Source organism: Mustela lutreola, chromosome 8, assembly GCF_030435805.1.
Source record: "Mustela lutreola isolate mMusLut2 chromosome 8, mMusLut2.pri, whole genome shotgun sequence".
NCBI classification, from domain to species: domain Eukaryota; kingdom Metazoa; phylum Chordata; class Mammalia; order Carnivora; family Mustelidae; genus Mustela; species Mustela lutreola.
In genome coordinates, this window is record NC_081297.1 from 25,336,562 (window position 1) to 25,349,110 (window position 12,549).

At 40.2% G+C, this 12,549-nt stretch overlaps 1 protein-coding gene across 1 annotated transcript in view; it reads left to right on the forward strand.

Moving 5' to 3' along the window:
* Window positions 1-12,549, forward strand: part of ITGA8 (integrin subunit alpha 8) — a 171,129-nt gene that overhangs the window by 102,850 nt on the left and 55,730 nt on the right. Inside the window, exons 16-21 of the mRNA XM_059184049.1 lie at window positions 2,645-2,700; window positions 3,118-3,272; window positions 4,470-4,607; window positions 5,102-5,169; window positions 7,002-7,149; window positions 12,358-12,450. Of these exons, the coding sequence (XP_059040032.1) occupies window positions 2,645-2,700; window positions 3,118-3,272; window positions 4,470-4,607; window positions 5,102-5,169; window positions 7,002-7,149; window positions 12,358-12,450 (658 nt within the window). The remainder of the gene's footprint in view (window positions 1-2,644; window positions 2,701-3,117; window positions 3,273-4,469; window positions 4,608-5,101; window positions 5,170-7,001; window positions 7,150-12,357; window positions 12,451-12,549) is intronic.

Below are 12,549 nucleotides of genomic sequence, written 5' to 3' on the forward strand. Positions count from 1 at the left end.
CACTTATATGTGGAATCTAAAACACAAATGAGTAAACAAAAGAAAACCAGAATCAGACTCATACACAGAACAAACAGGTGGTTGGCAGAGAGGAGGGAGTAAGAGAGATAGGCAAAATAGATGAAGGAGATTAAGAGGTCCAGACTTCCAGTTATAAAATAAATAAGTCACAGTGATGAAAAGGACAGCATAGGGAATAGGGTCAATAATTTTGTTTTTAATTTTGTACGGTGATAGAAGGTAGCTATACTTATGGTGAGCAGTGAGTAAGATACGGAGTGGTTGAATCATTGTGTTATTTGCCTGAAACAAATATAACATATATCAACTGTATTTCAGTAATAAAAATTGTATTAATAATATTTTACTTATCAAAACTTCATAACATTTTTTGATATCTGATAGGATTATGTCTTTTTGTTTTAAGTAGGGTCCCTGCCCAATGTGGGGCTTGAACTCAGGACTCTGAGTTCAAGAGTCATGTGTTCTACAGACTGAGCCAAGCAGGCACCCCAGTAATAAAAATTGTCTTGTATGGGCTATGGTGAGTGCTGTGAAATGTGTAAGCCTGATGATTCACAGACCTGTACCCCTGGGGCAAATAACACATTCTAATGTTAATAAAAATAATTTAAAAAAATAAAAAATAAGAATTTTCTTAAAAAGTGAATACTTTGGTTAACTACTATAAGATTTTGAGGTTTTCCTTTTAGATCAGAATAAGGTTCTTGGAATATTTTGACTTGGCAACTCTTTTCTGTAAAAGACCTTTTTAAACTGGCAGGTGTAGGCTGAGGTACTGTTATTAATAACTCAGTAAGCTGTACCAGGTATTTTAAAGTTGTATGAACAAAGTCACAGTCATCCAATTACTGTTAGGGAGGTAACAAAAAGGAAGAACTAAGAAAGAAATAGAGAACGGCACTGACACATAATTGATATAATTCATAAATCACTTGCTAACATCATTTGTCCACCAAACACTTTCTCACAAGGAAAAAACAAGGTCCAACTCCAGAGCTTTAATTTACTTCTTTTACAAAAACTTCATTGCTTTTGAATGGTTCATGTTCAACAAAATACCATACATAAAATTCTTTTAATTCACATAGGCTGATGATTTCATTACAAAGAGGAATTTCTCTTGTAAAAGTTAATGAACTGATTTTGACAAGAAACCAGGTACTTCCCCAAAAAAAGTGGGACATGGAAAAACATTTTGAATTTGAAAGCCAGACATGCTACAAAATCTAAAGATAGGGTTAACTTCCATCTTTCTTAAATAATTCTAATTGAAGTAGAAGTGGGCTGGAATTTGTGATTTCTCGGGGGAAGGGATCCAAGCACTTGTAACAGCAGACATCTCAGGAAACTATTGGCTTAATGGCATGTGGCAAATTATTTACCCCGAAGGGAGACATTGACTGAGGTCACGGCAGATAGATGAGTCCCAGATGTGACACATTTTCATTATATTCAACGCAGGAAGCTGACACATAATTAAAGTATGATTAGGGCTTATTTACAGTTTTGGGATGCTGTTGAAATATTCAAATTCCACTATGGCACATTATTAGTAAAATCGTTAAGACTGTCTTTGAGTCACATTTAAGTATTTTCTTATAGTTTTAATTTCTTCAAAATGTGAAAAAGCCCCATCTCAGATGCTGCGTTGTGAGGGCCTGACATTTTTCAGGAAAGATGTGAGCACATGCTGCAAAGCCAGGTAGAGACCACGGGTCATTTCTCCTTCCCTCTTTGGCCACAGAACAGGTCCCAGGGCAGGTCATCCTACAAGCTGTGGCGACATCTCTCTGGATTGAATTTAGGTCATGTTCTAGACAAAACCATAGAGTGTTTCTTGTCCACATCGGCCCTCTTTATTGTGCCTACACACTGCATCATTGTGTCTACCTACCAGGAGACAGCCTTCCTCTGCTTCTCATGTTCTTCCCCCCCTGCCCCCCGCATCCCACCTCACCCTCCTGTAGGATCTCTGCCTCAAGTTGTACCTACACCCATCAAGTTAACCACCAAGTTCCCTCCTCCTCCTAAGCTGAGTGGAGATACGACTTAATCATCCCATGGTGCTCCACGCTTCTTAGGGTGAAATCCAAACTCTTTAACATGACTTTTCAAAGCCTCGTTCCCTGCAGACTAACCCAACCAGCCTGGCCTCCTTGGGCTTCCCCACCTTGCTCCAAAGCTCCAACCAAACAGAATTCCTGCGGGTTCCTCAAATGGACTCATGTTCTTGCTCAACCCCAGGCTCTGTACTGCCTAATTCTTCCCTCCCTAACACAGGAGACGTATTCATATGTATTTATGGAATAAAAGCAGCAAGTAATTGATTACTTAATCCACTAATCAAATCAGTTACCTTCTAGTAATACTTTAAAGTATTATTTTCCGATATATTAATGTTACCCATCTTAATTCTATGAGTGTTGTGGTCCACTGGTGAGATAGATAGATAGATAGATCTTACAAATACATGTCTCTTTAGGTAGTTGTTTTTGTGTATAATGAGAAGTACAGAGGAAAAATGATGTATTCATTTTATCTTGGGTGAGATAAAGTAAGATCTCTACTTCAGATTCAAAACTTTACTAACCAATACATTATTGACTATTATTTTCCATAGCTTCTCTTTAAGAGTATGTGCGTCTGTAACAGGCCAGAGCATTTCAAATACAGTAGGTGAGCATGTTTTCATTTCTACACTCCTCCATTATACTAGGCAAAACTAGCAATAAGCATTTCTCAGCACAGACCATAGAAAACTTTGATAGAGTCATTTTTTTAATATGAAGATTTCTACTGTATATATGGAAACATCTACATAACTATTACTTGAATGATTGGCATTAATATTATCTGCAAAAAGAAATATAATAATGGGGGGGGTGGGAAATGACTGTGTAAAATCATGACAAAACAAGTTTCTCAACTTTGAGAGTGTTTTCTCAAACTTTTTTCAGCTTGTGTATCGTTTCTGATCCAACTATGAAAACAATGTTTTCTGAATAAGCAAGTTGAAATAGAAATTCATTCGAGCGCTGCATTCACGGAATACTTTTCCTTTCCTGATTGTGTTTGCTTTATTTCTGGCCCTAGGTCTGACTGCAGAGGTGCACTTGGACGCCCTGAAACAAAAAGGAGCCATAAAGCGCACACTCTTCCTTGACAATCATCAGTCACATCGCGTCTTTCCACTCCCCATAAAGCGGCAGAAGTCCTTTCAATGCCAGGATTTTGTCGTTTACCTCCGAGTAAGTGTTCCAGAATCTCCTCTCTGGCCTCTAACATTCAGATTCAGATTCCAACCATTTTTCTCTAGTGACTCATCATACTTGTGGACAGATATCCACGTCTATTTTCCTTTTATAGGAGCAAACTTTATTATAAGGTCCCTTGCCCTGTTCTTGTGCTCCAAGGCAGCTGACCTGATGGCCTTTCTGTTCTGCACATTATCCTGATACTGGTACTAACTCAGGTGGTTTTCATTTCTCACTGCCTCCCTCCCATAACACCATAAACGTTAAATGCCATTTATTTGAATTTTTCTCCTACATGAAAATGTTTGGCCAGATGTTATCAACATGCATTTCAGAGCCAACTTGGGAAACGTTTAGGCAATTCAACATTTTTATTGAAAGTAATTTATAATTATGTTTTTAAAGAAATGTATATTGACAATAACTCCAAAGCCTACCATGAAACAGAAGAGCTAAAATATGTATAATACTATTACTCCAGCTTCTTAGCAGTTGGGTTTCTCTCTCTCTCTCTCTCATTTAGTCTCCTCCCTGAGCAGACTTAGTGAGGGGGTGAGAGAACCCAGTGAGGACAAAGTTCACAAATGTGCTCTGGAATGTTCTAGAATGAAAATCTGGGCACATGACCCTTAAGTCTCATTATGACCATGACTGTCACACATCTGAAAGTGGCATTTCCTCTGCGTAGTCTGAGGTGGTCCTACTAAGTGCTCAGGGCCTTTGCTTGTGCTATCCTCTTCACCTTAAAGGGAACTGTTTCATTTTCTGAGGGAGTTCAAGGGTGCTAAAGGTGTTTTGAAGTTCACACAAACTTAAAGAGATGACTAGAGGGGGAGAATCAAGATGTCTTCTCCCCCTGAGCCCAATTCACAAAACTTTCCATGACATTTATTCCATATATAAGTACAGTTGTTTTCCTTCGCAATTTTACTCATCTATGTGGGAACCTGAAGATTGCCTCTTGAAGCATGTACTTCCATGATGCCTCAGCCCTAAACGATTTCATCCCTGAACATGTATTAATTAATTAAGCTGCCTACTGTATCGCACACAAACCTAAGCTGGCTGCCATGATAATCACCTGATCGTTCACTTCCAATGGCTGAAGTCAAATGTCGCCTGCCTTTCACAGACTAACATCTTGTAGCTATTTCCTGGAGCCTTCCTTGAGTGTATGATTATTTTCCCTAGGATGAAACTGAATTCCGAGATAAATTATCTCCAATCAACATTAGTTTGAATTACAGTTTGGATGAATCCACCTTTAAAGAAGGCTTGGAAGTGAAACCGATATTGAATTACTACAGGGAAAACACTGTGACCCAACAGGTAGGTCCCTGACAACCCTGGATGGTTGATTCCCAGTCAGGCCCTGGGCAACGCTCCTGTGACCTTAAGACCAAACCCAGCTACTTGTCTGCATTCCTGCACACCAACTCGTCCCACTGGGGAGATTTTCCTAAAGTGTTTCCTGAAACACTGCATCATCATGTTTGGAGAAGCCCTTCACCTTGTGCAACCAAGGTTTACTTTGTTCATACTGTGTCTATGAGGGAAGCAATACAGTCCGTGATTCTCCAAACACGGCCAGAGTAGCCTCTTTTAGGGACACCGCAGAATGAATGAGAATCAGGCTCTTATGTCAATTCGGCTGTTTTGGGAGATCACTGCCTCGGCTAGGGTGTCTAGTGGGGCAGAAGCTGCTGAGTGAAATGAAGGCTTTGGTTTAATTTGTGGACTTGTTCATACTTTTCAAAAAAAAAAAAAAAGGATGCGATTCAGGTTTTCCCAGATTATTCCTGACGGCTGTTTGCACAACACAGGCTCACATCCTTGTGGATTGTGGAGAAGACAACGTGTGCATTCCTGACTTGAAGCTGTCAGCAAGACCGTAAGTTTAAATAAATAAACGTGTACACTTTATCTAATGGAATACAGGTGTTTATTTAAAGCTTCTCTGGAGAAAGTATACACTTCCAACTACTAATACTACTACAAAAAAAAAAAAAATACTCTGCATGAAATTCTTGAGCTTGGCTACACTTTTGTTTAGCCTGTGTTTTAGGTCAGTTCTTTGTCACTGGTGTCAACCGACACACCCTAAGATTTTACCATCTTTCAGCAAAAGTAGGGGGAAAAGGTGCTTGTTCAAAGTGAACTTCTCTTGGGGGTTGGCGATTCAGGTTGTCCATACTTGCCTCAGTCCTGGGAGCAGGAGACTCAGGCTGGTTCTAGCTATACCTAACCCAAACCAGCTTTTGCAGCACCTCATGACTCAGAATCATCCTTAAACTTGCCAAAATGAAATTGATTTTTTTAGTTTTCTGGAAAAAAAATTAATGGCATTCTATGGAGTAAAAGGTGTCCCAAAATCAAATTAAGAATCTAAGTCCTGAGGCACCTGCGTGGCTCAGTGGGTTAAAGCCTCTGCCTTCGGCTCAGTTCATGATCCCGGGGCTCTGGGATTGAGCCCCACATCGGGCTCTCTGTTCAGCGGGGAGCCTGCTTCCTTTTCTCTCTCTGCCTGCCTTTCTGCCTACTTGTGATCTCTGTCTGTCAAATAAATAAATAAAAATCTTAAAAAAAAAAACAAAAAAGAATCTAAGTCCTTCGGGGCATCTGGGTGGCTCAGTGGGTTAAGCATCTGCCTTTGGCTCAGATCATGATTCCTGGGTCCTGGGACGGAGACCAGTGTCAGGTCTCCTTGCTCAGCAGGGAGTCTGCTTCTCCCTCTCCTTCTGCCCCTCCTCCCTCTTCATGTTCTCTTTCTCTCACCCTCCCTTTCTCTCTGAATAAATAAAAAAATCTTTACAAAACAAACCCCCCCCCCCAAAAAAAAGGAAAGAATCAAAGGGCTTCCCAGTTGCCTGCAATGGGGAGTCCCCAGTCTAGCACTGGTAACTGGTCTACATTTTATTATGGAAAGAAATGAGACCAAGATAAAACATCCTTTGTGGGGAAAAACAGATTCATGCTCCTCACCCCCAATACACACACATCCAAAGTCGATCCCACTGCCAGTGTTTGAAATCTGCTTGGCAGATTTTTTTTCCCTGAACTTCCCAGTTTAGCCAGTATCCAAGGCAATAGCTTTGATTAAGGGTCGAAAGTGGCAAAGACATTTCCAAATGTTGGCTCAGTTTGAGGTTTGGAGAGAATTTCCTCAAAATCCTCAATCAGCTATTCGATATCTTATTTTACCTGCCTCTTTCTTCCCTCTTACGGCTCACTGGGCATTCACACCACCCTCCCTTATTCGTTTCCAAAATGTCTCTCCCTTTTTTCCCATTGTTCATCTTCTTCCTGTTGGGTGTGTTCAGTGATGTCCCAGAGCTGCCTCATCCCGGCTTGTGAGCCAGCTGTCAAATTTCCCGGAATTTTTGCTGGCAGATGAAGTAGGTCAGTAGCCTGAAATTGACCACAGTGGGAAGATTTACACCACTGGAATCAGCAAACGAAGATTTCAGAAATTGAAATCATCTACAAGTTGGTACCCCTCCCCTGCCCTTTTTTGAGAGCTTGTTGTTAAATATTACCAGGATGTTTTCCTGCCCTAGAGATGCCGTTCTCTCACTTCTTTTTATCAGCTCCTCATGGAGAACTATCTTCTTGTCCAAGTCTTATATTCCCACATCTTTCTCCTTTTCTTCCTAGTCTTTAAATAAAGTAACCATGAATACAGAGAAATATGTTACCTAATATTCACTTTAAACTGCATTTTAGAGATAAGAATCAGGTCATCATTGGAGATGAAAATCATCTTACGCTCATGATCAATGCAAGAAATGAAGGAGAAGGTGCCTATGAAGCTGAACTCTTTGTGATGATACCAGAAGAGGCAGACTATGTTGGGATTGAGCGCAGCAACAAGGTAATGCCTTGCCCAATATTCAGAGTAGAAAAGAGCTAGTTATATATTTGAAGTCAAATCGATGTTAAGTCGAGCCATCTTAGCTGAGACTTTCTTCCCAAATAAAGGAGGACGAAATGGCACCTTACTTTGATCATCATAATAGCAATGAGCCAGGAAGGGGAGTGGTCTTAAGCAGTATTCGAATCTTTCTTGGCCATAGTGCAGAGATAAATTGGCCAAAGATGGAGAGCTGAAGCAAGGAAGAGAATACAACTGGCTGCAGGAGAAGCTCGCTAATGCGACCTATGGGTTGATTCCCCTGCTAACTCCCACCCTCGCTGGCTATTTTCAGGCCTTTGTTTTTAGTTCCTTTGCACTTCAAGCAGGTCCCAGGAGGTCTGGTTTTCATTATTGCTTACGAGGAAGGTCCAACCAGTCCCAGCTGAGCACTGATAACAGCCTAGACAGGCAGTGGAAAGGAAACATTCATTTTTTTCCCCTTCGTGGCCCACCTTTTTGGGCCTGGGACCAAGAAAAGCCAGGTCTTCATCATTTGTCGGTCGGGCAATGCCACCATTTATTAAACTGACAGCCATGTTTTTTAATGATCTTTCCTTATCAGACCATGAATCTTCCTACTCGGGGCATTCTAAGGTTCTGCTGTATTTTTAACCACTTGGTCTTAAAAGCCATTATAAATACATTGCAGGATAAGGGAGAGTTCCTTGTCTTGAGAAATGTACAAACTGGGGAAGAGACCCAGCTTAACACCCTTTCATGGGAGCCAGGCCCGATGGGACTCCCCTTCAGGAATTGCTGATGGGTTTGCTCCTTTAACTACGATTTGCTAACTGTCTGCTAGTTGCCAAATACCAAAGACTCTGAGGAGTTTGAGCATTCGAATGACTAAATAATTCAATGAAGAATAATTCCCCTAAAGAGATGTTAGCAAATTGCTGTGACGTTGATACTTTATGGGCATTAAAAAATGTAAGGAATGTAAAATTCTCTACTTATACCTCTACTCTTGTAGTTTATCTGTTGGTTAAATTATCTTCTTAGTAAAAAAATAAATCCAGGTGAGTAATAATCATGTATCTTTGGCAGTCATAAAACTCACAAGTTTCTGTTGCAGATTTGTAGAAAAATATCACCTATCCCCACTCACATGCAAATACCATATAAACAAACAAAAAAGTTCAAGTATGTTATTTTTTTTAATATTCCAGGGCTCTCCTCCTATTTTCATTTGATTCCTTCATGGCCCTCCACCCCTGACTTCATGAAACAAAGCAGCTATTCTAAAATGTTCTTTTAGCAAAACATCCAGTTTACTGTTCACTTTGTTGTGTGGAAAATACGGGAGAACCTTTATCGCTTCTATCTTTGGCTGTAAACATTACAACAGACATTATCCATAATCTCAAAGAAGTCTTTAACTATTTTTCTTCCATCAGTTTCCCTTGGGCAGAGATTTTGCTCAGTCTATGAATTTCACATGACTAAGCCACATTCTAATTTATTTTTTTTTTGTTTTGTTTTTAAGCAGTTTGAGATTTGTGTATTTTTTATTTAAACGCAGTTCAAGGTTTTTTTCTTTTCTCTTTTTTTTTTTTAGACATTTTTCTCCAGGGGGGAACATATTAGGATTATCTGATTGTAAGTTTTGTTATTCTTTTGCTGAAAACTTCATCTTTTTGAAAATAATAGATGCTGACCATCTTTCTCTGGAAACCTTCACTGAGCCAGACTTCATACTTCCCTTTGGTGATATTTTCTAAATTCTTCTAAGAATAAGGGCCTATGTACTTTATATTATGATTCTTATTGATATTATTACTGTTGTAAAATATACACAATATAAAATTTTACCATTTGGGCCACTTTTTAAATGTGTGGTTCAGTGACATTAAGTACACCCACAATCTGGTGCAACACCCAGCACAGAACTTTTTCATCTTACCAGATGGAGACCCTGTACTCCATCTACACCCAACACTAAGTCCCTCTTCCTCCAGCCCCTGGTAAGCACAATTCTACTTTCTGTTGATGAACTTGGCTATTTAGGAGACCTCCCATACTGCATTCCTCTGCCTCATGCCCACCTCCCAGTCAGCGTGTCCAGAACTAGGCTTGTCATCTTCCCACACTCGTGCTTCTCCCCCACTCCCATTTCCTGTCCCAGAGGACCAGTAACCACCTTGTTTCTGCAGCCCACTCCATCCCAGACTCTCCAGTTCATCTCCTCTCTCCACCTAACCACCACTCTCACTGCCTTCATCTGAGCTGATGTGATCTTTTGCTGAGATGACAACAGTCTCCTAACTCGTCTCCCCCACCTGCCTGCCTTTGCTCTGCTCCCCAGAGGGGTAGTTGTCTCCCTTTCCTATGCAAATCTGACCCGATCTCTTCTTGCTAAAAAACCCCATTGCTTTTAGGATAATATCCAAATCCCTTCATAACTACAAGGACCTCAGTTCTATCACTCCTGTTCTCCCCTTTAGCCTCACCACCGGGCTTCCAGTCCTTCCTTTATCCCACACTCTGAATTCCAGCAGGACTGACTTTGTCTCCCGTTTCTATAATACCCACGTGCTCTCTTGCTACAGAGACTGTAGCTGCTGTTCCTTCTCTCTGATGCACCAACTCCACTCCCTCCTCCCCCTTATTGAGTTTCCTTCTTTCTCTTTATCCTTCAGACTTCATCTGGGTCATGAATGAAGCTGCAGACATTTATTGAGCAATTGAGATGGGCTGGGCACTGCTCTGAGATCTTATATGGATTTAATTTACTTAATACTCATAACAGCCTTATAGAGAAACAGCAAGTCTGTCGGTAATGCCCTACTTTAGAGACAAAGAGAAATTCAGCAACATGCCCAAGGTTACACAGCTAGTATGTAGCAGAAGTGAGACTCACACATCCACTGTTAGGTCTGACCCCGGGCTCTGAACCACTGATCTGCACTGCCCAGATTTGATGTTACTTCTTTCAGGTGAGGCTTTTCTGGTCCTTAAATCTAGGTGCTTAACCTCCCCTATCACTATGACGCTCTCCTATCATAAAATTCAAACTATACTGATTATGTTTCCATTCCTTGTTACAAGTGCTTGTGATTACTTATTACAATTGTTAGGCTCACTGGAAATTCACTGAGGACAAGGGATCTTTTTATCAATGGTTGGCAAACAGCAGGTACACAGTAAATATTTTTAGTGAATGAATACTATGTTAAGAGCTATAAATGGATTAGAGCAGGAGTGACCCTGGAATAGCTAAGGAAAATAATCTAGAAATATCTAGAAAAACAATCATTGTTTCACTCCGGGAAAGGAAATAAAGGTTAAAAAAAGAAAAAGAGTGGGAGGTTCTGGGGTAAGAAAAGATCTTTGATTGATGTGAAAAAAAAGTTATTTCTAGGAAGTTGAAAAAAATGTACATGTAACTTTTAACCTTTAGATAAGATAAAATATTTACTATAGAAACAAAGTCCTTGAATTATATTAAAAAGACTCATGGACATTTTGAAAAGATTTTGCTGGGTTCTTTTTTCTGTTTTCTGGACTGAGTTAATAATTCAAACACAAAATTCTTTCTGTGCAATTAGGGTTAGTTACAGATCCTTAAGAATTTATACATTCTAATTCTACTTTCCAGAGGAGAGAGTATTACCAGGTTTTTGAAACTATGTTTCTTAGCTGCTTAGGATATCATTCAGGTTATGTGGAAAGAGCAGGTATTAAATTGCCTCTAGATACCAGTCATTCAGTCTTTCTTATGAGTGGACATGCCTCCCTTGTTGATTACAGGAGGGAGGATTTTATAGTTACTTGGGTTTCTGTCTGTGTCATTTCAGACTCTCTTAGGAAGTAGTGTGAACTACTTCTGCTCTGTATCTACCATTTGCTACTTTGTGCCCAGCACTGTCCTAGGCATTAGGAATAGAACAGATACAAACCTCCCCCCCAACCCCCCGCACACTGCCCCCGTTCCCCTGAAGTTAATTTTCTCAAAGCATATGATTTACTCAGAAAATTCCTTACCTGGATGTGTTTTCTTGGCACTTCTTTGTTTTGGTGTTGGATCTTAGTTTTTCTGAATTAAGTGGAAAGAATGGAATGGAGGATGGTTTCTGAAACTTATGTGAAAAGTCACATTACTTCCTTAGATGAAATTTCAGTAGAGCTGACAGATGGACCAATGGTCCTCATATTCAGAACGCTCTTCCTTGGACCTCTCCTGGGGCAGAAATTCCCAAAAGGATGCTCCTTTGTGAAAGTCTTCATATTGCAAGTTTATCTCTGGGAATGGAAAGATGGGTCATACATTAGTGGCTCTTAATAAATGAGGGGGAAATAATGGGTGGACATTCGTAGCTGTCGCCAAAGGTGGAGCAGGGCCATAGGCACATTAGGTTTTGACAAATGGAAAGGGGCTCTGGGTGGAGAGCAGGTATGGATTTCAAGGTGGCTGAGGTAGCATGAAGACAAGAGGTAGAGCTGGAGTGGAGGGAAGGAGTTCAAAGATAAAGCTCCTTTACTTCTCCCTCTTGTCAGGTGTAACCTTGGTAACTTGTCCAGCACACAGTTCTAAATACCTCTTCAAACTTGAGTTTTTATACTTTCTAATGAAAATAGGATATAGGGGGAAGAAGGGAGACAGGAAGCCCTGGGTAAACATCAAAGTATTCTCTCTTCCCATCTGAAGTATTTAGAGGATGGAACTAAGATTAATAGTGTGTAATCTCAAACTGGGACCATGGTGTGTAAGAATTTGTGTTCAGAGCGGATCCCTTACAAATGCTCCTTGCATCATACAGTATCCTCTATTAATATCTGTCTATTAATATCCGTCATTTCATTTATTGTAAGAATAAATTTGTTCAGTGATCTTTACTTATCTGTGATCTTTAAGGCCCAAATTTAACATTAGCAATAGTGAAAATATTTCTAAAATGTTCCTTATTTTATATAGTAAGCATTTTCCTCCTCAGGGAAACACATTAACTATGTTTACCAATCCAATTTCTTCTTATAATAAAAATTTGATTTTTTTTCTCTCAAGTTTCTCATCTGAGTTAATGGTCACACATGAATTCTTGGGCACATTTGCCCGCACAGGTGTTTGAAATCAAGAGAAGCTTCCTGGCCCACCGCATTGCCTTTGGGACAGGATGTAACTTATTTGCCCCCTGAGCTCTACGCTGGTGTTCTTTCCCATTGCAGGGGCTGCGACCACTGAGCTGTGAATACAAGATGGAAAATATAACCAGGATGGTGGTGTGTGACCTTGGGAACCCTATGGTGGCTGGAACAAATGTAAGAGAAAACCAGAAGCCCTTACTAAGTTCTAATTGAATTTTAAAGAGAGCTAGTACAAAGCTCCCCAATTAGTACTCAGCAGGTTAGCACCTGGCA